General features: G+C 37.0%; 1 protein-coding gene across 3 annotated transcripts in view; it reads right to left on the reverse strand.

Moving 5' to 3' along the window:
• AFG2A (AAA ATPase AFG2A) overlaps positions 1-25,100 on the reverse strand; it is a 334,925-nt gene that overhangs the window by 55,217 nt on the left and 254,608 nt on the right. For 2 of the 3 annotated variants that reach the window (XM_081811923.1, XM_081811922.1), the window contains one exon: positions 24,801-24,965. In XM_081811923.1, the coding sequence (XP_081668049.1) occupies positions 24,801-24,965 (165 nt within the window). Of the gene's footprint in view, positions 1-24,800; positions 24,966-25,100 lie in introns of those variants that run through there. The other variant, XM_081811924.1, reaches the window with a different exon arrangement.

Below are 25,100 nucleotides of genomic sequence, written 5' to 3' on the forward strand. Positions count from 1 at the left end.
TTTTAATCTCATATTAATTATACAATTCATCCTACAGAAAAATTTTACCAACAGGAGTTGAAAATGATAATGCATCAGTTATTGAAACAGGAAGAGAAAGTGAACCAACCATACACCCTGTCACTCCAGGTCTCTTTGTTATTCTCAGCTGCCTTTAGCTCCTCTGCTGCGTTTTCCTTCCTAGTCCCAGGTATTTTCCCAATAATGACGCTGTAGGCTTGGGAAATACTTTTGGGGTAAAAAATGGGTTTTGGTGGGCTCAGTGTATATTAATTAGTAAGAGGAGCAGAATTTCATATTGAGAGATGGGAAGATCTAAAGATAGACACTGGTCTGAGTCCAAGATGGTGAAGGGTAGGAGACCTTAGTTTCTTCTGGTCCCAGGAATTCAGCTAGATGGCTATCAAATCATTCTGAACACCTACGAACTCAACTGGTGATCTAAGAAAAGAATAGCTGCAACTTTACAAATAGAAGAGTGGCCACTTTCTGCAAGGTAGAAGGTGTGAGAAAGTGAATCTGAGGTGATATATGGGAAGATAAACCATGGGGGTGGGGAGGGAGCCTCTGTAAGCCAGTTACTGGAAAGTGATATAGCAGCGGAGTGCAAAATCAGAACTTTTAAAAGTTGGCTTGGGTAAGGGATGTCCCTGCCTTGAAAGGTGCTCAGGTGACCAAGTGGGAATCCTAGGGTGGGATAGTGTGGTCTTAGGATCTTTGGGGTCACAGGAAGACCGGGGGTGCCTGAGTGCGGCAGAGTTCCCAGGCATTGGAGTGGGGAAGCTGGCTGCAAACAGAGAGCCCAGGAGTGGGCTTTCAGCCATAAACTGAGAACTGAAGCATGATGGGGTGACTGTTCTCTGAGCAGGGGCCCAACAAGTGGCAGAACTGGTGAGACCCTTTCTTTCCCCAGGAGGAGCGGCGCGTGTGTGCCCCGCAAGAGTCTGCAGGTTTTGGAGACTCCAAACGGGGTGGCATGCCTGAGATAGAAATGGTCGGTCACAGGCTGGGTGAGCATGCAGTGTGGCTGAAGAACAGGGAGACAGGGGTGACTGGCTGCTTTTCTCTGAGGGCTCACTGAGGAGTGGGGCCGCGAGCTTTTGGCTCCAGGGATGGAGACTGGAAGGCTGCTATTTTCATTCTCGTCCTCTAAAGCAGCACAGAAAACCTTCAGTGAACAAAAGCCACATAGAGCAAACTGGAGCAGATTACTTAGCCTGGCCCCCTGGCAAAGGTGGTGCAATTCTGCCTGGGGCAAAAACACTTGAGAATCAATGTAACAGGCCCCTCCCCCAGAAGATCAGCAAGAACATCTGGCTAAGACCAAGTTTACTAATCACAGAGAACTGCAAAACTCCAGCGCTAGGGGAAAATAGTATATTGAATTCATGGTTTTTTCCCCCCCACGATTCTTTAGTCTTTCAATTTTAATTTTTTTTCTCTTTCCTTTTTTAACCAATTTCTTATTTTATCAACTCTTCTTAAAAAATTTTTAATTTTTATTTTTACAGTTACATTCTATACTTTCATTGTATTTAATTCTTTGTATATATATGTTTTTCTTTCTTTACAATTTTGGGGGGATGCAGTTTCTTCTAACAAGCAGATCAAAATACACCAAAATCTAGTGTATGGCTCTGTTCTCTTCACCTGTATGAATATATTCGCTCTTTTCTTCTTTTTTTTTGGTTTTGTTAAAGCCTTTTTTAAAAATGTTCATCTTTACAGTTACATTCAATCCTTTCAATGTATTTAATTTTACCTTTATATATATAAGTTTTTCTTTCTTAACAATTTTGAGATGTAGTTTCTTCTAACAAGCCAACCAAAATATACTCAGGATATAGGGTATTACCCTGTTCTGTTCACTTGTCTGTTTATATTCCTTCTTTTTTTCTCTTTTAATTTTCATTTTTACAGTTATACTCTATCCTTTCATTGTATTTAATTTTATTTTTGTACATATATGTTTTTCTTTCTTTACAATTTTCGGATCTAGTTTTCTAACAAACAGACCAAAATACACACAGAATCCAGTGTATTGCTCTATTCTGTTCACCTGATTATATTCTCTCTCTCTTTTAAAAATTTTTATTATTCTTTTTTTTTCAGTTTCAGGTTTCTTCTGATTTGTTTAGGTATATATTTTTCTGGGGTTGTTGTTGCCATTTTAGTATTTTGTTCTCTTGTTCATCTATTCTTCTCTGGACAGAATGGCAAGATGGAAAAACTCACCTCAAAAAAGAGAACAAGAGGCAGTAATGACTGCCAGGGACCCAATCAGTATGGAGATAAGTAAGATGTTGGAACCTGAGTTCAGAATAACAATTATAAAGATACTAGCTGAGCTTGAAAAAAGCAGAGAAGACACTAGAGAATCCCTTTCTGGATCTAATCACATCTAAATCTAAATCTAATCTAATCACATCAAAATCTAATGATGTAAAAAAAAAATCTAATGATGTCGAAAACAAAAAGGCTACTAATGAGATGCAATAAAAAATGCAGGCTTTAACTGCTAGGATAAATGAGGCAGAAGAGAGAATTAGTGAAATAGAAGACAAAATGATGAAGAATAAAGAAGCTGAGAAAAAGAGAGAAAACACCTACTGGATCACGAGGGGAAAATCTGAGAGTTAAGTGATACCATAAAGCAAAACAATATTACAATAATTGGGATCCCAAAAGAAGAGGAAAGAAGTTTAAGGGGGAAAGAGGGGCAGAAGTTTATTGGAGCAAATTATAGCAGAGAACTTCCCTAATCTGGGGAAGGAAACTGGTATTTAGTCCAGGAGGCACAGAGAAACCCCCTCAAAATCAATAAAAATAGGTCAACACCCTGACATATACTAGTGAAACTTGCAAATCTCAGAGACAAAGAGAAAATCCTGAAAGCAGCTTGGGACAAGAGGTCTGTAACCTACAAGGATAGAAACATTACACTGGCAGAAGACCTATCCACAGAGACCTGGCAGGCCAGAAAGGACTGGCATGATACATTCAGGGTGCTAAATGAGAAAAATATGCAGCCAAGAATACTTTAGTCAGCTAGGATGTCATTCAAAGTAGAAGGAGAGATAAAAAGCTTCCAGGACAAACAGAAACTAAAGGATCTGTGATCACTAAACCAGCCCTATAAGAAATATTAAAAGGGATCCTTTAAGTGAAGAGAGAACTCCAAAGTAACCCAGACCGGAAAGGAACAGAGACAATATACAGAAACAGTGATTTTACAGCTAATACAATGGCACTAAATTCATATCTTTCAATAGTTACTCTGAGTGTAAATGGGCTGAATGCCTCAATCAAAAGACATAGGTATCAGACTGGATAGACCCATCGATATGCTTCTGCAAGATACTCATTTTAGACCCGAAGACACCTCCAGATTGAAAGTGAGGGGGTGCAAAATCACTTATCATGCTAATGGACATCAAAAGAAGGCTGGGGTGGCAATTCTTACATCAGACAAATTAGATTTTAAAATTTTTTTTTTTTTTTTTTTTATTTGCGAGAGAGAGAATGAGAGACAGAGAGCATGAGAGGGAGGAGGGTCAGAGGGAGAAGCAGACTCCCTGCTGAGCAGGGAGCCTGATGTGGGACTCGATCCCGGGACTCCAGGATCATGACCTGAGCCGAAGGCAGTCGCTTAACCAACTGAGCCACCCAGGTGCCCCTCAGACAAATTAGATTTTAAACCAAAGAGTGTAATAAGAGATGAGGAAGGACAGTATATTATAATTAAAGGGTCTATCCAACAAGAAGATCTAACAGTTGTAAATATTTATGCCCCTAACATGGGAGCAGCCAATTATATAAACCAATTAATAACAAAATCAAAGAAACACATCGATAATAATACAATAATAGTAGGGGGCTTTAACACCCCACTCACTGCAATGGACAGATCATCTAATCAGAAGATCAATAAGGAAACAAGGGCTTTGGATGACACAGTGGACCAGATGGACTTCACAGATATATTCGGAGCATTCCATCCTAAAGCCTCAGAATACATGTTCTTCTGGAGTGCACATGGAACATTCTCCAGAAGAGATCACACAATGGATCACAGATCAGGTCTCAACTGGTAGCAAAAGACTGGGATCATTCCCTGCATATTTTCGGACCACAGTGCTTTGAAACTGGAACTCCATTACAAGAGGAAATTTGGAAAGAACTCAAATACATGGAGGCTAAGAGCATCCTACTAAAGAATGAATGGGTCAACTAGGAAATTAGGAAAAAAATTCATGGAAACAAATGAAAATACAACTGTTTGAAATCTTTTGGATGCAGCAAAGGCGGTCCTAAGTGGGAAGTATATAGCAATACAAACCTTTCTCAAGAAACAAGAAAGGTCTGAAATACACAACCTAACCTTACACCTAAAGGAGCTGGAGAAAGAAGAGTAAATAAAGTCTAAACCCAGCAGGAGACGGGAATTAATAAAGATTAGAGCAGAAATCAATGAAATAGAAACCAAAAAACAGTAAAACAGATCAATGAAACTAGGAGCTGGTTCTTTAAAAGAATTAGTAAGATTGATAAATCCCTGGCCAGACTTATCAAAAAGAAGAAAAAGGACCCAAATAAATAAAATCATGAATGAAAGAGGAGAGATCACAACTAACACCAAAGAAATACAAACAATTATAAGAACATATTATGAGCAAATATATGCCAACAAATTAGCCAATCTGGAAGAAATGAATGCATTCCTAGAGACTGTAAAGTACCAAAACTGAACCAGGAAGAAATAGAAAATCTGAGCAGACCCATAACCAGCAAGGAAATTGAATCAACAATCTCCCAACAAACAAAGAGCGAAGGGCTGATGGCTTCCCAGGGGAATTCTACCAACGTTTAAAGAAGAATTAATACCTATTCTTCTGAAGCTGTTTAAAAAAATAGAAATGGAAGGGAAAGTTCCAAACTCTTTCTATGAGGCCAGCATTACCTTGATCCCAAAACCAGACAAAGACCCCACTAAAAGGAGAATTCGAGAGCAATATCCCTGATGAACATGGATGCAAAAATTCTCACCAAGATACTAGCCAATAGGATCCAACAATACAGTTAAAGATTATTCACCACGACCAAGTGGGATTTATTCCTGGGCTGCAAGGTTGGTTCAACATCCGCAAATCAATCAATGTGATACACTACATTAATAAAAGAAAGGACAAGAACCATATGATCCTCTGAATAGATGCAGAGAAAGTATTTGACAAAGTACAGTATCCTTTCTTGATTAAAATTCTTCAGAGTGTAGGGATAGAGGGAACATACCTCAATATCATAAAAGCCATCTATGAAAAGCCCACAGCAAATATCATTCTCAATGAGGAAAACTGAGAGCTTTTTCGCTAAGGTCAGGAACACAGCAGGGATGACCATGATCACCACTGCTGTTCAACATAGTACTAGAAGTCCTAGCCTCAGCAATCAGACAACAAAAAGAAATAAACGGCATCTGAATCAGGAAAGAAGTCAAACTCTCACTCTTCGCAGATGACATGACACTCAATGTGGAAAACCCAAAAGGCTCCACCCCAAAGTTGCTAGAAGTCATACAGTAATTCAGCAAAGTGGCAGGATATAAAATCAGTGCATAGAAATCAGTTGCATTTCTATACACTAACAATGAGACAGAAGAAAGACAAATTAAGGAGTCAATCCCATTTTACAATTGCACCAAAACCCACAAGATACCTAAAATAAGCCTAACCAAACAGGTGAAGGATCTGTACTCAGAAAACTATAAAACACTTATGAAAGAAACTGAGGAAGACACAAAGAAATGGAAAAACGTTCCATGCTCATGGATTGGAAGAACAAATATTGTTAAAACATCTATGCTACCTAGAGCAATGTATACATTTAATGCAATCCCTATCAAAACGCCATCAACTTTTTTTACAGAGCTGGAAAAAATAATCCTAACATTTGTATGGAACCAACCATGGCCCCAGATAGTCAAAGGAATGTTGAAAAACCAAAACTGGTGGCATCACATTTCCAGACTTCAAGCTCTATTACAAAGCTGTCATCATCAAGACAGTATGGTACTGGCACAAAAACAGACACATAGATCAATGGAACAGAATAGAGAGCCCAGAAATGAACCTCAACTCTATAGTCAACTAATCTTTGACAAAGCAGGAAAGAATATCCAATGGAAAAAAGACAGCCTCTTCAACAAATGGTTTTGAGAAAATTGGACAGCCACATGCAGAAGAATGAAACTGGACCATTTCCTTACACCACACACAAAAATAGACTCAAAATGGATGAAAGACCTACATGTGAGACAGGAATCCATCAAAATCCTAGAGGAGAACAGAGGCAGCAACCTCTGTGACCTTGACTGCACCAACTTCCTGCTAGACAAGACTCCAATGGCAAGGGAAACAAAGGCAAAAATGAAATATTGGGACTTCGTCAAGATAAAAAGCTTTTGCACAGCAAAGGAAACAGTCAATAAAACCAAAAGGCAACCTACAGAATGGGAGAAGATATTTGCAAATGACATATCTGATAAAGGTCTGGCATCCAAAATCAATAAAGAACTTATCAAATGCAACACCCAAACAACAAATAATCCAATCAAGAAATGGGCAAAAGACATGAACAGACATTTCTTCAAAGAAGACATCCAAATGGCCAACAGACGCATGAAAAAATGCTCAGCATCAGGGAAATCCAAATCAAAACCACAATGACATACCACCTCACACCAGTCAGGAAACGACAGATGTTGGCAAGGATGTTGGCTGATGGGAATGTAAGCTGGTGCAGCCACTCTGGAAAACAGTATGGATGTTCCTCAAAAAGTTGAAAATAGAGCTAATCTATGACCCACAATTGCACTACTGGGTATTTCCCCCAAGGATACAAATGTAGTGATCTGAAGGGGCATCTGCACCACAATGTTTATAGCAGCAATGTCCACAATAGCCAAACTATGGAAAGAGCCCAGATGTCCACTGACAGATGAATGGATAAAGAAGATGTGGTATGTATGTATGTATATGTATACACACACACACACACACACACACACATACTGGAATACTACTTTAGTCATCAAAAAAATGAAATCTTGCCATTTGCAATGACGTGGATGGAACTAGATTATTCACTTATGCGAAGTGAAATAAGTCAATCAGAGAAAGACAATTATCACATGATCTCACTCATATGTGGAATTTAAGAAACAAAACAGAATCATAGGGGAAGAGAGGAAAAAATAAAACAAGATGAAATCGGAGACAGAGACAAACCATAAGAGACTCTTAAGCATAGGAAACAAACTGAGGGTTGCTGGAGGGGAGGGGGGGTGGGAGGTGGGGTAAGTGGGTGAGGGACATTAAGGAGGGCACATGATGTGATGAGCACTGGGTATTATATAAGACTCATGAATCACTGACCTCTACCTCTAAAACTAATAATATATTATATGTTAATTAATTGAATTTAATAAAAAATTTTTTAAAAAAACAACAAAAAAAATAAAGATGGACACTGTCTTCAAAGTCTAAAGTGCATGTCTGAAGTTCCAAACTTTTCCTCACAAACTGTAAAGTTTTATGGACAGACTTTCGATGTTTTCATCATTGATGATTTATGAATCTCTTCTAGAATTTTTTTGAGACTTAGCTTATTTGAAAGATTCAGAATTAAAAACACACGTTGTTTAAAGAGGAGCAATGCAAACTCTTATTAAGACACCAGAAAATAATACAGATTGCCAGGAAAAGGAGAAGGGTATTGTTGATACATTTCTGCCCTTTGTTTACTGAGACAGTAACTCAGGGTTCCATAAGAGGTGACAGTTATTTTGTTCTTCATGGATGCACTACATATAACTGCTAAGTGAACTTGAGTTCTAATCACAAAAATATTAAGAATGTAGTTCTAGCTAGAATCAAATAAAGAACAAGGTGGGGCATGAAAACATTAGGCCAAAAGAATCCCAATATTTTAGGGCAGTATATTTATGTAACCTGGATGCCATTTAATAATGGTTCCTCAGTTTTTAAATCTGCCTTCCCTCTGTTTTCTTCATAGGGGCAAGCAAGAAAGAATCTTAGTCTATAAATGTTATACTTTGAGCTTTTGTAACTTGTATAGAATTACTAACGAATGATCATGTATTGCTGCCTTATACCTACTGGGATATATTCCAAATAGATATATGTCCAAGAGACATGTCAGCAAACTGTTATCATTTAAAAATCCTGGGGCGCCTTGGTCAGTCAGCCACCCTTGATCCCAGCTCAGGTCTCCAATCTCAGGGTTGTGATTTCAAGCCCCACACTGAGCTCCACACTGGGCATGGAGCCTACTTAAAAAAACAAAAAACAAACCACAAATAAATAAAAATAAAAATCCTCAGCTATCTTTTGAAGATTTTAAAAACAGAAAATACTGTAAGTGAAAAAAATTAGTTGCTTTAAATTTCTGTCTTACCATTTTATAATGTGGGCATATTTGTGTTTTCTATAGACCGTTTCTTCTAACATTAGCTCTAATACTGTTTAAAAATAATAGGTAGTAATACAAACTAAGAGTCACAAATATATGTAAAGAGGGAAAGGCTCTTGGGAATTATTTCTTTTAATATAAGGAAATGGAAATACAAAGAAATTAAGACCTGTTTGAGGTCATAAGGTGACTTAGCAGCAGAACTTAGAGAATGAGACTCCACTACATCACTGCCAATATGTGATGTGACAAGGTTTTTGAATCAGAGAAAACTTTAAAAATGTAAAAACTTCTTTCTATAATGACTTCTTCATTTAAAATGTCCCTCCCCTCATTTATCATGTCCTAGTACAGTTCTCCTGTGTTTTAAAACACAGCTATATAGTACTGCCATTGTGTAGTGTGTGATCTACATATAAAATACCACATGTACCCAAGTTAAAACTGCTCCTGTTGAGTAGGGAGTCCCAGTTTCTGAGGAGAATGTTTTTCTATTCATGCAGGCAGAATAGCTGGTTCAAATACAGTAGCATAATGTTCAAAGAAAAGAGAATGGTTTTCTTCATGGTTAACAGTTCTTTGAGGGAATAATTCTCCCTTGCCATTAAAAGTTATAAATCACCACAATTATAAAATGAGGACAAAAATAAACTATTGAGCAAATATGGTGATTTTTATCTATAAACATTTACAAAGCATAAATGGATTCTAAATAGATCCTTTTCTAGAAATAATACATTTAATACCTTATTAAATATATTTTGAAAGAAAAATTTGATAATTCATTGAAATTAAAAATTTCTGCTCTATGAAAGACACTAGAGTGGAAAAATAAGTCACAGACTAGGAGAAAATTTTTAGAAAACACAAACGTAATAAAGGAGTGGCATCTAAAATATACAAAGAACTCTTAAAATTCAAATAAGAAAACAAATGACCCAATTAAAAAATGGGCAAAAGATCTGAACAGATAGCTTACCAAAGAAGATGTACAGATAGCAAATAAGCATATCAAAATATGCTACACATATGTCATTAGAGAATTGCAAATTAACAATGAGATACCACTATATGCATATTAGAATGGCTCTGAGCTAAGACACTGACATCATTAAATGCTGTTGAGGATATGCAGCAATAAGAACTTTCATTCACTGTTGATGGAAATGCAAAATGGCACAGCCACATTGGAAGGCAGTTTGTCAGTTTCTTATAAAAGTAAACATATTCTTACCATATGATCCAGCCATCACACTCATAAGTATTTACCCCAAAGAGTTAAAATCTTAAGTCCATAAAAAAACTTTCACGTAATGGTTATAGCAGTTTTAATCACCCAAACTTGTTAAGCAACCAGATGTTCTTCAGTAGGTGAATGGATAAACAAACTATGGTACATGCAGATAATGAAATATTGTTCAATAGTAAAAAGAAATGAGGTATCAAGCCACAAAAAGACACTAAGGAAACTTAAATGCATATTACTATGTTAAAGAAGATTCCAACAATATTGCATTCCGAAAAAGGCTAAACTATGGGGACAGTAAAAAGATCAAGGGTTTGGGATGAGGGAGGTAGGGATGAATAGGTGAAGCACACAGGATTTTTAGGGCAGTGAAATTATTCTACATGATACAGTAATGGTAGATACAAATGTCATTATATATTTGTCAAATCCATAGAAAGTACAGCATCAAGAGTGAACCCTAATGTAAACTATGGAACTTAGTTAATAATAATTTATCACTATTGGCTCAACAATTTTTAACAAACATATCACAATAATGCAAGATATTAATGATGGGGGAAACTGGGAGGAAGAGGCGAGAGGGTAAATGGGAACTCTGCATTTTCCACTTACTTTTCTGTAAGCCTAAAATTGCTCAAAACTAAAATCTATTTGGGTGCTTGGGTGGCTCAGTTGGTTAAGCATCTGCCTTCGCGCAGGTGGTGATCTCAGGGTCCTAGGATGGAGCCCCACGTCAGGCTCCCTGCTCAGTGGGGAGTCTCCTTCTCCCTCTGCCTCTGCCCACCCCGCTCACACTTGCTCTTTCTCACTCTCTCTCTCTCAAAATAAATAAATAAAATCTTTAAAAAAACCCTAAAATCTATTAATAAGAAATATATACATTATTAAATATGACATTTAAGAGAGAATTCTAGCTACCAAAAGCATATCTTATAGTAAGGTAGGAGAAACACTTCTAATTTTTCTAGTGAGATAAATGTTTGGAGATAAGATTCCCATACATAACTTTCCAGTCATAAAAATGTATCACTGAAAAAAAAAAATTGGTTCTTTGATAATAGAAAATATTACTTTTCAAATTTTGTATACAAATAGTAGAGAAATATGGTGTTAAGTATGTATATCCTAGTTTTAGGGGTCATGCTTAAGGATTGGTGATGTAATATTTTTCTTTGGAAGTGATGACTTCTATACCTAATATATTTCCAAAAATTTTATCTAAAAATGTCTAATAAAAAAAATCTTCCTACAAAGGGCAGAAATTGGTTATGAATTTTATTCTCTATCTCAGTTGTCTTTTTGGTGCCTTTGTAGAAAACTCAATTTTCTGTATTTTTAACTATGAATTTCCTCTTACATTGGGGCCTTCAAACCAAAATTCCTTCCTTCCTCCTTCCCTCCCTCCTTTCTTCCTTCCTTCCTTCACTTCCTCCCTCCCTTCCTTCCTTCTTTCCTTCTCTTTATCTTTCTTTTTTAAAAGTAATCTCTACCCCCAACATGGGGCTTGAACCCATGACCCTGAGATTAAGAGTGGCATGCTCCACTGACTAAACCAGCCAGATGCCCCAAACCAAAATTCTTCTAGAAAAAAATCCTTGTTATCAAACAAAATCTTACAGATTAAATTTGGGCTCCCCTGACTGAAGAACCCTAATACTTTCAGAGATAAAATTTTAAACGAGCCTCTAAAATATAAGGATTTCCCAATTATAAAATCACTTACTACAGGGTTTTCTATTACCATTACCTACCTTTTAGTTTCCACCCCAAAGTCCCTGATGCTAATAAGGCTCAGTAAAATATAATAGCAGTGTTTAAGATGAGGTTAGACTAATACCAGAGTCAATAAAACTTATTATGCAATTTGATTATAACCATGTGAAAATGTAATTGCATACAACAGAAAAGACTGGAAGTCCTTTCAACAAATTGTAAATACTTTTATTTATGTTCACTGGATGCTTTTTAATGTAAAAATTGTTGGTGTAGAATAAATCTTTTTTACAAGGAAACTTGAGCCCTTCAAGTATCCTGAAAGTCAGCAGAAGAGGGAAGGTAAAGAAGTTAAGAGCAAGAAAGCTACAGGAAGCAGACTGGAATACTTTGGAGGTTTTTTTTTATTCACTTGTTCTTAAACAATCTGAACACTGACCAGTTAGAAATTTATTTGGGAAAGTAAAATTTTTTAAAATGCAGATGCCCCCAGAAGTAATACTGATTATTTGGATTTATAGTGATTTGATTCAATTAGATTGTTTTCTGAGACAACTGACTGGGACTGTCAAAAAAAGCACTCAGAAAAGTAGGTCTAGAGGATACTGGGGTGAGGCAGCAAACTTGGAAGATAAATGGTGAAAAGTGAAGACAAACTGTTTAATCTAATCTTGCATCGGACTTGCTCTGTGCCTAAAAAAGAAAAGAAAATCTCCCTTTTTTTTTTTCCTGTTGGCTGGCTTTAATAATGCATGTTCTCCTGCTTCCAGGAGCTAAAACTTACGTTTGCTCTTTTGGGATTACTTATACTAGGGATGTAATACATTTCAGGGGACTTGCATGGGAAACTATCCATCACAGAGCCACTTGGGGTAGGATCTAAGTCATACCCACATTAAACCAAATTGTATACTAAGCTAGATGATGTAAAAGTTGAACTTCAATGTGTTTTAATTTTTACATAATTTATAATGTATAACATCAACCAAGTCTTATCCTTGAGTTATTTTATTATGTCCCTAAAATTCAACTATTGGCTTCTAGTTTTATATACAAGTACAAAATGAAAATATTAATGTAAATTGCTTTACATAATAAATGTACTAAAATTTTGTAAGTAAATATTTTTGAAAAAAAAAAAAGCCTAATTTAAAGGCACTGAAGGTATTATCTACCCATGAAAGTATCCCATAGGGTTCAAAATTGAAGTGGACTAGACATGGCAGGAATTTTTTGATGTGCTGTACAAACCAGATGCACAACACTAATTTCATAAATGAATGGTGAAATCATAGCTTAAGTGTCTTTTATTAAACTACAAGGAAGCCATAAGCGAACCATCAGACCAGCGTTTGTGAACCTGCGCATGTGTACATATTTCATGCCAATTATGATCAACTCGGTTGTATAACAAGAAAGTTAATTTTCAATTGACAACTTTTAGGTTTATTTCCCCCGAATCTCCAGTTCTGACACAGGCTTATGGCACACAACAACAACAAAATAAATGCTGGGGACTACTATTTTTATACCTGAGAGTATATGTGTGACCTTTTATATTTTTAAGGATTCTGGCAAGAAATTAATGTTAGGCAAACTAAATACAATTCTTGGTTTTAAATATAAAACAACTCCTTAAGGACTCTTTTGAAGTGAATAAAAAATATGCCAAAGGGCTACTTTCCTAGTGCTGAAAAAATGTCTTGTCCTAATGCCAAAACCAGTTTAAGTGATTTTTTTTAATTCTGAAGAAAAAGAAAACATAATTAATTTATGATTTGAAACTTCCACAATGGTAAATGTGGCATGTGCATTATGCCTAATGTCTTGAATAAGGAAACCTTCCTACAAGTATAAAAGTAAAATCCACTTTCCAGATTTTAATAGCAAAAAGAGTTAACTGTTGTTACAGATTGAAAACATAAACAAAACAAAAAAAGAGAGTTCTGAAAGTCTTAATAATTCTTTCTACTTTTCTTTCTAGCTTAAGGAAAGGTTAGATTTTGTTTTTAAATTTTTAAAACGTAGTGAAGGTTATATTTAAGAACAACCTAATGACTACAGTGTAACTCTGAACAACCATTTGATAGAGTTTTAGTAACATTTTAATAGAATGACGCCATTCAGGACTCGGAATTACTGTCATTTGGGGATGAAGAATGAGAACATCCCATTGTCAACCATCAGACACCAAATGACATGTAGTACTTTTGTCATTAGTGTTAGATTTCTTTTTTTTTTTTTAAGATTTTATTTATTTGACAGAGAGAGAGAGACAGTGTGAGAGGGAACACAAGCAGGGGGAGGGTGAGAGGGAGAAGCAGACCTCCGGTGGAGCAGGGAGCCCGATGCAGGGCTCAATCCCAGGACCCCGAGATCATGACCTGAGCCGAAGGCAGTCGCTTAACAGATTGAGCCACCCAGGTGCCCCTAGTGTTAGATATCTGACCCTTACCTAAGATACCTGGGTTTAATCCTAACCTAAATGAAAGGGCACAGTAATTAGGTATGCTTATTTCCTAAGTGATTACTCTAGGGGCACCTGGGTGGTGCAGTCGGTTAAGTACCTGACTCTTGGTTTCGGCTGGGGTCATGATCTCATGGTCATGGGATCAAGTCCCGCGTGAGCTCTGCGCACAGCCCGGAGTCTGTTTTGGATTCCCTCTCTCCCTCTGCCCCTCCTGTTCATGCTCTCTCCCTCTCTCTGAAATAAATAAATCTTTAAAAAAAAAAGAAAAAAAAACCCTCAACTTTCTAAAGTTGCTGGTTTCACTTCTCTTAACCAACAAAATTTATGTTAAAACAAGTTAGAATTAACTTGTATACTAGTAACTAGTATTACCTTGAAGAATATGCTGATATAGGGATATTATGTTAACAGTTTGTAAGGAAACATTAGCTTTGCACACTTGAGAGTAAAAAATAGTATACATGTTTAACAGGAAAAAAATAAAAATAGGGATTACAAATGTTTATAAATAGAAACTAGCTGAAATAAATACTGCATGTAACTATGAAATGCAGTTTGAATTTAAAGAACACACTATTAAGACTAAAAAACATGAATATACATGAAAAACTCATTATGAGTATTCATAAACTCTAAGGCAATGAAATATGAAAAAATTAAGCTGTGGATTTTTTCATATTAAAGATCAATTAGTTAGACTGAATTTGCTGATTATAAAAAATATAACAAAAATGACTTACTGAGCACTTGCTATGTACTTACAAGGGTAAGTCCCGTATAGGAATTATTTCATCTAATCTGGACAACAGATCTATGAAGTAGAGACTTTTCTTATCCTTATTTATATATAAGGAAACTGATCACAAGGTAAAAAAAATGGGCATACTAGGCATTTGGATTTAAATCTTTCTCATTCCATAACCCATTTGCTTAACTATAATGCAGTTTTGCATAGTAAAAAATATTCTATTTAAAGTCTTTTTTTTTTTTTTTAAGTGAGGGAGAGAGTGAGAGAGGAGGGGCAGAGGGAGAGACAATTTTAAGGAGGCTCCACACCCAGTGAGGAGCCTGATGCAGGGCTTGATCCCACAACCCTGAGATCATGACCTGAGCTGAAATCAAGAGTTGGACGCCTAAGGAACTGAGCTACCCCAGGCACCTGGTAAAAAATATTCTTAAAAGAATAAACAGTTTTTACATATATTTGTGGCATTCTTTTCATACACAGATCAATTAGAATTATTAGAAATTAGCCTTCCATCACCTCAAATAACCAAACAAAAATATCCAAGTCTACCAGAATCTATAAATACAGAATTAATAGCATGCTTTACACATCATTTTAAAATTGTGTTCCTCTCAAGTTAGTAGAACTCCTAAATTTTATCACTCTTTTGAAGATGAAGAAATACAGATGAAATGTGCAAAAATTCTGGGGAACCAGCATGTGTCAATAGAGACTGAGAATCCAGAAGAGGAGAAACAAGGCAGAATGTTAAAATGCTTAAATTAGCATTACTACTGGCTTGAGTAATTCTTCACAGATACAGATTTAGCCTGGAACCCAGGTTTGGGGTTCTAGATGATTAGGTCTTGAATAACTTGTTGCCTTGATACACTGCTTCCTTATAAAGGGCTTCAGTACTTGGTTATAAAATGCTCTATTAAGTTTGTTGCCAGCCAGCCTCTCATTCGACATCCATTTCCTTTCTGACTAATGCTTCTTATAAGCTGACAGCAGCTTTAAACATCTGGCAAGGAGTCAGTAATACAGGTATCACAGCACAAGGTGTTCTGGAAAATTATTTGCTTTGGTGTAAACATCCTATCTGAAATAGCCTTCAGGTAAGTTGAATTAAGGTTCTTGTATTGCCAGTTTGAGTAGATGCTGAAGTTTGGAAATACAGAGGATGTTCACATCTCCATACGTTGGAAGTTCTAAAAAACTACATTAAAATGAATATTATAACCTTGTAACTTTTGCTTACTTTCCTAACAAAGAGTTTAGGGAAGAAGTGGACTGGTGGCTTATTCCCATTTTATAACACCTTTTACCATAGTGCCTCCAGAATCACAGATATTGAACTTGACTAACTGTTCTTAAGGAAGGTGAAAAGCAGAGAAACCAAAGTTCTCAGAAAAAAAAAAAATTACTGGGACTCTCTGAGCAGATAAAACTTACATTTCCATTCAGTGAAAAATTCAAAGTTTGCTAAGTAGAATTTTATTAAAATCCGAATTCTATGCACGGTCAGTTTCTTAATGTTCCTATTCCTCTGATGCTATGATTAGGATCTCTAGGCTACAGTAGCAAGTATATAGAGACAGTGACTAAGACCCTAAGATCCCAGGTTTCTAGAAGCACTGTAAAGGAAACAAAACCATGTTATATATCCCTGGAAGTCCAATCCCTAAGAGATTCCTTATACAATTAATTTAATCTATGATAGGTATATAACACATAGATTTTTAACACTAGGAAGGATCACAGAGACCATATTCTTACCTCCCCTGTTAAAATATGAAAACTGAGTTCTAGAGATGATAACTTATTTGACCCAACTAATACTGTAATGCATGGTCAAGATAGGATGAAGATTTAAGTCTTGGCTTTTACCAAACTTCTTCATTTAGCATGTAGATTGTAAAATTGTAGGGACAGGGGAAGGGAAGGGGTGGTGGGCTGGCATAAAAGTTACAGCCTAAATATCTGCTTTTGGTATATGCTGATTTTTGCTCTGAAGATTCCATCATAATTCATTTGCAACAGGGTAGCCACATTTTAGCAATTGAAAAGAGCTGTGGAGATTAGGTGTTGGCCCTAGGAGCTTTTATACAACGTTATATGTGATAAGATGGCTCAGAGGGCATAAAGCACCTGAGTTTCATCATTTTGGCCATTCATACCAGGTGCTGTACCTCATGGCTGGTTTAACATTGCACAAAAGACACCATTTCGTTGTTGTTTTAAAGAAAGGCAGACTGCTACAATGCAACGCCTCATTTGTATGTGTCTCAGTCTTGGAAGCTTGACTACCCTGTGTTCTCCTACAAATGCTACTTGAGAGCTTGTCTGAAGGTTCTAGCATTGGAGCACAGCTACTCGTATACCCCTGACCAAAGAAGGGTCCTCTTCAACTGAGCATGCACGCAGCTTTGGGAGGGACGCACATGGAGCGGTGAAGGAGGAAGAAGACACCTGCCTAGCCAGCCAGATCAACTGAATCAACCCTAATGATCAATGGGGTGACAGAGGTTGCAGTCAGATCACCCTCACGCCCAAAAAGACATTACACAAAAGACATCTTTAATACTCTCATCTCCCCCCATAATTTATAATAAATAACGAATTCCCATAATTTATCCCATTCACATAACGTGTTTGTCCAAGGGTTCATGAAGCAAATCTTAAAATCACAGAAAGTAGTTTACCTACTTGGGATATAAAATCTAAATTTCCTTATTCAATGCATACATATCAACTTTATATGAGCTATTATGCTAGGCACTCTGAGAGAGATTTAAAAGTGGGTAAGCCAAAAATGAGAGTCTTACAGAGATGTGAAGGTTGTGTCCCTATCAGGATGCCCAGCTGAGGGGGCAAATACGGACTGAAATGGGGACTTTATAAGCTCATTCTCTGCTTGACAAAGCTTTTGCTCTGGCAGGTAGCTGTCATTAAGTGGGGCAAAGGAGCACCTTTTTCTAATTCACATAATAGTGCTGGGTAGGGCTAATGGTGGTTTTGGACACAAAACACCACCAATCTTTTGATAATACAAGTTTAATCAGAACATTTTTTATTAACCTTTTCAATGGCTCTCCAGTGCTTAAAGGAGAAAAGCAAGTTCAGATGATATTCAAGGTCCTTTGTATTTGTCTTACGTACTTTTCTTGTTTTATCACCTAATACTTCTATATGCAGACTCTTTCTTCTAGTCATATTTCAACCTTTAACAAAATCTAGGACACACAATGTTCTTTTATGTATCTCTGCCTTTCTATCAGCCAGGAATGGTCTCTCCCCAGCCCCACTTGACTTAAGGAACTCCTATTCACCCATTAACACTCAGATCAACTACCCCCTTGCTCAAATCCAGTGTGAGTCATATCCTCTTCTTTCTCTCATAGTATTCTGCACATCATTAGATCATGCCACATGAACACATTATATGGAACTTAGTCATTTATATGTTTTCCCTTCAAAACTGCAGGTCTTATTTTCACTACCTGGAAAATACAGTAACACAAATAAAGAAAAACATAGTTCCTAACTTCAAGTGGCTTATACTTATTTGGGAAGTTGACAACAGGGTAACTAAAGATAATCACATATAAGATAAGTACACATAAAAATGTAAAGATGTTTCCTATCTGCTGCTTAGTTTGCTAAGTCACTGTCCATAAGAGCAGGCAAACCTTTACTAAAAATTCAGATATGTCAAAGAGAATAATGAAAAGCTTTCAAAGACTCCTCAGCTGACTCCAAGGCATGAAGAGATCATGAAAAGTCTTTCAGGAGCAGTTGAAAGATTTGGTTTTTGATCCTGGGTTTGTCACTTATTCGCTGTGGGACTTCGGAGAAATCCACTGTTCTTGTTTCGCTCTGGTGTGTTCCCATAGCATTAAGATACTCAAATAGATAATGTATACAAAAACACATTTGCAACCAGAAAATGCCACTTTAGGTGAATGTTAAAACTGACATTTTTTGTTGGGAGGCTGACAGATTCAACACATAAATCTGTGACTCAGCCACTCACTGGGAGATAATGGGTGCTCTGCTGCACTCCGGGAAGTATAAAACCTGGCTTCCGCTGCAGAGAATCTTCCACTTTGTCTGGGGAGATGAGGTGGCTGCTCATATCAAAATAACTATGAGGAAAATAGGTACGAAGAGCTAAACAAGTAAAACAGAAATCAGTGTAAAAGCGTTCAAAACGAGAAGCCACTTCTGGTGGGGTGGTCACGATGTTTTAATGACAAAGCAGTGATTTCACCAGGCTGTGTAACAAAAGAGTATTCTGACATTCTGGGATACAGAATTTTAGGGTAAATGCACAAAGAGGAGTAGGGCGATAACAAGGACCTCAACTAAGAACGGCAGACCAGTGGGTTATAACAGTACGTATTCATAGGGCAGTTTCTGATTAGGCAGGACGAGTATGTTGCAGACAGTGTACAGGAGGTTGCTAAGTACTGTGGCACTCTGCTTCACTTTGGGGACAGGAACAGGGCTGCTAGGGTCCTCCCTAATAATATTAATCAGAGGGCCCGAGACCAGCTAACAGAGGGTCTTTATTATTATCTCAGATGTGTTGTTAGATAGAGTCAATCTATGCCAAATTCAAATACACTGATCTTGATTTTTAGTTTGGGGAAAATTGCTACAAGAGATTTCATGTAGGAAGAGTACAGACATCCGAAATGGTGATTTTTTTTTTTTTTCTGTTTTCATTGTGTTGGAGAAAAGAGAATGTCAGAAGAAATATTAATCAGTAAGATAGAAAATTAATTTAGTTCTCTCTTTGTAAAGCTGTAATAGTGTAAGCATGGTGACTAGAACCTTCTTGAATTAATGAGGCACACTGGAAGGTAATTTTTTAGTTTATTTTTTTTTAAAGATTTTATTTATTTATTTGACAGAGAGAGAGACAGCGAGAGAGGGAACACAAGCAGAGAAGTGGGAGAGGGAGAAGCAGGCTTCCCGCTGAGCAGGGAGCCCGATGCGGGGCTCGATCCCAGGACTCTGGGATCACGACCTGAGCCGAAGGCAGACGCTTAACGACTGAGCCACCCAGGCGCCCCACACTGGAAGGTAATTTTTTAATGTCAAGCTGGCATTAAGACCTTGAGCTATTAGACCCAGAAAGGCAGAAACTACAAAACAAAATCCAGGGCAAGACACATGATTTTAGTAAAACAAAAATAGACTAAATTTACATGAAGTTAAAGCTTTTTAAAAACTTAGCGTGGAATGTATTTAATAAATTGCTTTAAGAGGACTTTCTAGTACTAGGTTCATTAGATTACCCTAAAAATCACCATATTTTTTTAAAAATATTTTATTTATTTATTTGACAGAGAGATAGAGAGCACAAGTAGGCAGAGAGGCAGGCAGAGGGAGAGGGAGAAGCAGGCTCTCTGCTGAGCAAGGAGCCCGATGCGGGGCTTGATCCCAGGACCCTGGGATCATGACCTGAGCCGAAGGCAGCCGCTTAACCGACTGAGCCACCCAGGCGCCCCTAAAAATCACCATATTAAGCAGATGTTATATTCTTTAGAAGAGAACAAGAAGCAACTCATTTATAACTTAGCTTTCAGATACGTTATCTGGTTATTGAGGCAATGCAAGACATTGCCACCTTATAACAACATCATCTAATACTTCAGTGGTAAATATAAACACTGAACAGATAAGAGGAAGAAAGAATAAAAGGACGTAACATTTATAAAGCACTCTTTATGTGTTAGGCACTGTTCCTTGGTGCTTTTATATTTGTTACCTTCTTTAACCCTCAAAACAATTTCAGTCACTTAGATAATTTAAAAATGAGAAAACTGAGGTCCAAAGAGGTTAAATAACTTGCCTGAAACCACCCTGAAAGAAAAAGACTACAATTCTTTTAAAAGTCTACTCAAATGCAACATTAAAATTGTTTTGTTTTCCCTTTACTGCCTCTCTTGGAAGTTGAATCCTCAAATCTGGATGTATGAAACAAATGCTCTGATTGTCTATATTATTTATAAATTATGCAACTGATACCTGGCTCTTAGACATATATTATCAGTTTCACTTGATGAGATAATCACTAACAGGAGGATAACATCCAAATGCAAGTAAACATTCAACTCCAATTTTACAGATACTAGGTGTGAGCCTATGTCAGCAAATTCCTATACAGAGAGGAAATTATATATCTTACTCGTCACCTCTGTTCCCAAGCACATGGCACATGGGTAATAGGCCGGGTTATGCCTTTCATGTGCACGTATTTGTGACTGTTGATTTCCTGTTGGTGGGTAAGATAAAAGTTTTCCTAAAGTAACTCAGATAATTGGATAAAAGACAAATGAAAAAATGAAGTGGAATCTGCTACAAATAACTTAAAAAACAAAAATCAAAGCAAAAGAAAACAATGGGTATAACCAAAAAAGACTTCTTATTTCCTCCTGAACTGAATTCCCATCTGCTTTTAAATGGCAACATGTTTTTCTATTAACTGGGAGCTACAGCCAAGAAGCCACAAAGACAATGAGGTTCTGGCCACCGGGGAGCGGCAGGCACAGGGATGGCTGAAGGATGCTACCACCTGCTTCAACCTCTCCGTGGAGGCTGCTCCCTTGTGACCCTATTCCCCTTCCAGCTGGCAACAAACTTCCCCTTGGGACTCGCCTGAGAATTAAAGAAATGCTTCAGTTCTCTGTCTACCCTCTCCAGGGAGGGAAAATGGAGAAACTCAGCGGGGTCTAAGGGGCCATTTGAAACACAGCCTGTGTAAGCTTTTAAGAAACAATGTTGACTGGGCAGAATAAAGCACTAGGTTGAAAGAAAACATTTTTAAAAAGTAACTCCTCCATTTCAGTCGTTAAAAGTACCCATATCATCTCCAACCACTCTATAGCTTTTTGTTGTTGTCGTAATTTATTTTTTTAAGTAAACTCTATGCCCAACGTGGGGCTTGAATTCAGGACCCCAAGGTCAAGAGTCACATGATCTACCGCTGAGCCAGCCAGGCCCCCCTCTCTATAGCTTTTTAATTAAAAATAAAGATAAAGAAAATACTCACTACAGTTAAACATTTTTCTGTTTCTAAAACACAGACACCAGCGTCAGCCATTTCCTCATCTTCTGACTCACCTGGCCAAATTCTTGTTCATACAGCTAAGACTGTACAGTTTAAATTAATGTATAATACACAATTAATATATTAATATATAAAATTGATAATACTCTCCTGTGAAGACAACAAATTTATCAGTATTTTCATTTTATACCAAAAGTGGCCACTGAGACACTCTCTAGAGTTGAACAAGTAGCTATGGCCATAGCACGGTGTCCTGCTACAAAGTTAGAGGGCTCTCCTTATGACAACGACAAAGGGAAGTCTATTCTTCCTAAATATACTTTTAAAAATCTTTTTTCTTTTTCAGTTTGTTAAATGTTTATTTAAGTATGTACTACGTAATAGGTTCTGTGCTGAAGGATCTGGCTTTACACTGAGGACGAAATAAATTAGTTCCATCAGTGGTAAAGCACTGGATCTGTAGGAGTCAGGTGACTGAGGGTTCCAGGTTGAATTTGTCTTACTGCTAAAAAAAAAAAAATAATCAGCTAATTTTGGCTTTCAACATTGCTGCACCATTTTCATTCTGAAGGAAAGAGGTGGGGGGAAAGATGGGATCTTATATTTTATTTGAAGCTAAATGTTGTCTGTCTTAAATTTCCTATTTATTTAATTTTAAGACTTAAGAAAATCATAGTTCTCTTGAAACAAAAGGGCACCTGTGTGAACTGCCTAAATAATCAGACAAAAACAAAAACAAAAACAAAAAACAAAAGCCCAAAACAAACAATATGGAACAAATCTGTCTGGCCCAAATGGAAAACTCCAGAACTACTAAGAAATAGCTCTGAATAAAATTCCTATGAAGTTGTAATAAAATATGGATTATAATTAGGATCAGGGTGGGATATACTTCCCCCACCAACCATTATGGGACCCATAAATGTAATTCAAGGAGGGACAGAATTTTCTGCTACTTTTCCTTGTGACTATTTTTAGAAGATCTGCTATAAAAATTAATCAGAAATGAATGTGCTTATGTTACAGACTGAGTAAGACATGTACTGCATAAGAACTAGCAAGCTGCTACAATAATTTCTGGCACCAAGTGAGTTTTTTCCTTTCAGCCAGACAGAATCTCACTGGCTTTGATTTTTGTTTTGCACTTCTATGCTACTACCATTAATTACTTCAAAGTGAGAAAGGCACATTTCTACCTTGCTAACTGCTCTTCCACTTTACTTAGCTCAAGTGGAAGATTTACGGTTTCTTCTCTTTGCTGTTTCCTGTAAACTGATGTATCATACACACGACGCCTGCCCTTGGTCTCACAACCAAAACTGAATTCTAGAAATGCTGGAGCAGTCAGTTAACAGCAACTATATGTTCATTTTAACCTAATGGACTGTCATGTCAAGAAGATGATCATAAGGATTATTTTTTCAGATAGGACTTAAAAACGTATGTACTTCAACTGCTTCTCAAGTTTCTTTCTATATGACTTTTTTTCCCCTCTCGGTGAAAATGAAAAACCTACAGGGGGAAAATCAAATATACATAGTTCACAGTTGAGATAAAACAATGAGGAGATTTGGGATTTATTTTAGTTGTTATTAGCTATGACTGAATGATACACTCACTCCAATTCTACATGTAAATTTACCCACAATACTCTCTGAGTACACTAATGATCTATTATGTATTAATCTCTTTGGTTTTCACAGAGGACAGATTACAAACAATAGCAAGCAGACAGAATGTGAAGTCTGTCTGCTGGATAATTCAGAATAAAAGAATTTATAATTTCTTATTTAAAAAGATACTAATTTCCCAGTACAAATCCCTATTAGTGGTATTCAGAAGATATTTCTGTGTTGAGGACTACAGCCTGTCCTTTCTTGAGAAATGCATGTAAAAAAGATGCACGATTATTTTAATTGGAATTTTATTTTGTAAATAAAAATGGCCTAAGCAAAAAGTTGCCACGGAGAGGAAAAAATGTTTACCTGCCATACTTGAAAACTTTCATTTTTTCACAGAGGTCTTATTGTTCTTATTGAGAGTATACTTTCACAGCTAAGGGTAGATTATAGACTGTCCCCTTTACAGTTTTTATTATTTATTTATTTATTTTTAAATTTTATTTATTTGAGAGAGCGAGAGTGTGCATGTGTGAGAGAGAGAGAGAGAGAGAGAGGGAGAGAGAGAGCGTGTGCAAGAGCAGACTCCCCAAAGAGCAGGGAGCCAGATGTGGGACTCGGTCTCAGAACCCTGGGAAAATGACCTGAGCCGAAGGCAGATACTTAACTGACTGAGCCACCCAGGCATCCTCTTTTACCGTGTGTGTGTGTGTTTTTTTTAAGATTTTATTTATTTATTTGACAGAAAGAGAGACAGTGAGAGAGGGAATACAAGCAGGTGGAATGGGAGAGGGAGAAGCAGGCTTCCCGCTGAGCAGGGAGCCCCATGTGGGGCTTGATCCCAGGACTCTGGGATCATGACCCTAGCCAAAGGCAGATGCTTAGCGACTGAACCACCCAGGCGCCCCTCTCTTACTGTTTTTACGAGAGAATCTTTGTTAATACATAAGTAGACTAACATAATTTTCCAAAATGATAAACTATGGTAATAATACAATCTCTCTGCCAATTCTTGTACTTCTGAGCACTTGCATGATATCCTAATTTCATTTTTATGATTTCTATAAGAAAACAGTATGTAAAGTTTGTTTCATTTCCTTTTGATAGGTCAAGAAATCAAAGTTCAGAGAAGCTGAATAGTTGGAAGCTAATGTATCAAGAAACTCCAAAGAAGAAACTTCTACTTCTAGTCCAGTGTTCTCCCCACTATATCATGTTAATTCTCTGAAGACTACATTTTGAGAAGTAACAAGTCAGGTGAAAAACAATTGAGATATAATAGAGGCCAGTAAAATGTAATTTAATTTAGTGATTACCTGTCATATAGTGCATTTCCTAAGATTTCTTAACATATAGTTATTTAAAACAGTTGATATCAAGCAGTCTTTTTGCTAATGACCCCAACCCACTGCTTTCCTGCCACCAAGGTATTTTGAGCAGAACTATCTTACCTCTGCTCCTGAATATGTATCTGTTTGGAGGATGAGTTCATCCAGATCCACATCATTACTGATCGGCATAGAGTGAAACTGCAGGTTAAATATTTCCCTTCTTGTTGCTGCATCTGGTAAAGGCACATAGATGATTCTGTCAATTCTTCCAGGCCGCATCAAAGCCTATAAAGAAGATGAGATAATGCAGATTAACCAAGCTCAAGACTGACATTCCACATGAAAGGTACCAAAGAGAGGGGATGTCTAGAATCTCATGAATAACCCACTATTACCCATAATTAGTACATAAAACAAGTA

Source organism: Leptonychotes weddellii, chromosome 2 (assembly GCF_054177405.1).
Source record: "Leptonychotes weddellii isolate Sample4059 chromosome 2, ASM5417740v2, whole genome shotgun sequence".
Taxonomy (NCBI): Eukaryota; Metazoa; Chordata; class Mammalia; order Carnivora; family Phocidae; genus Leptonychotes; species Leptonychotes weddellii.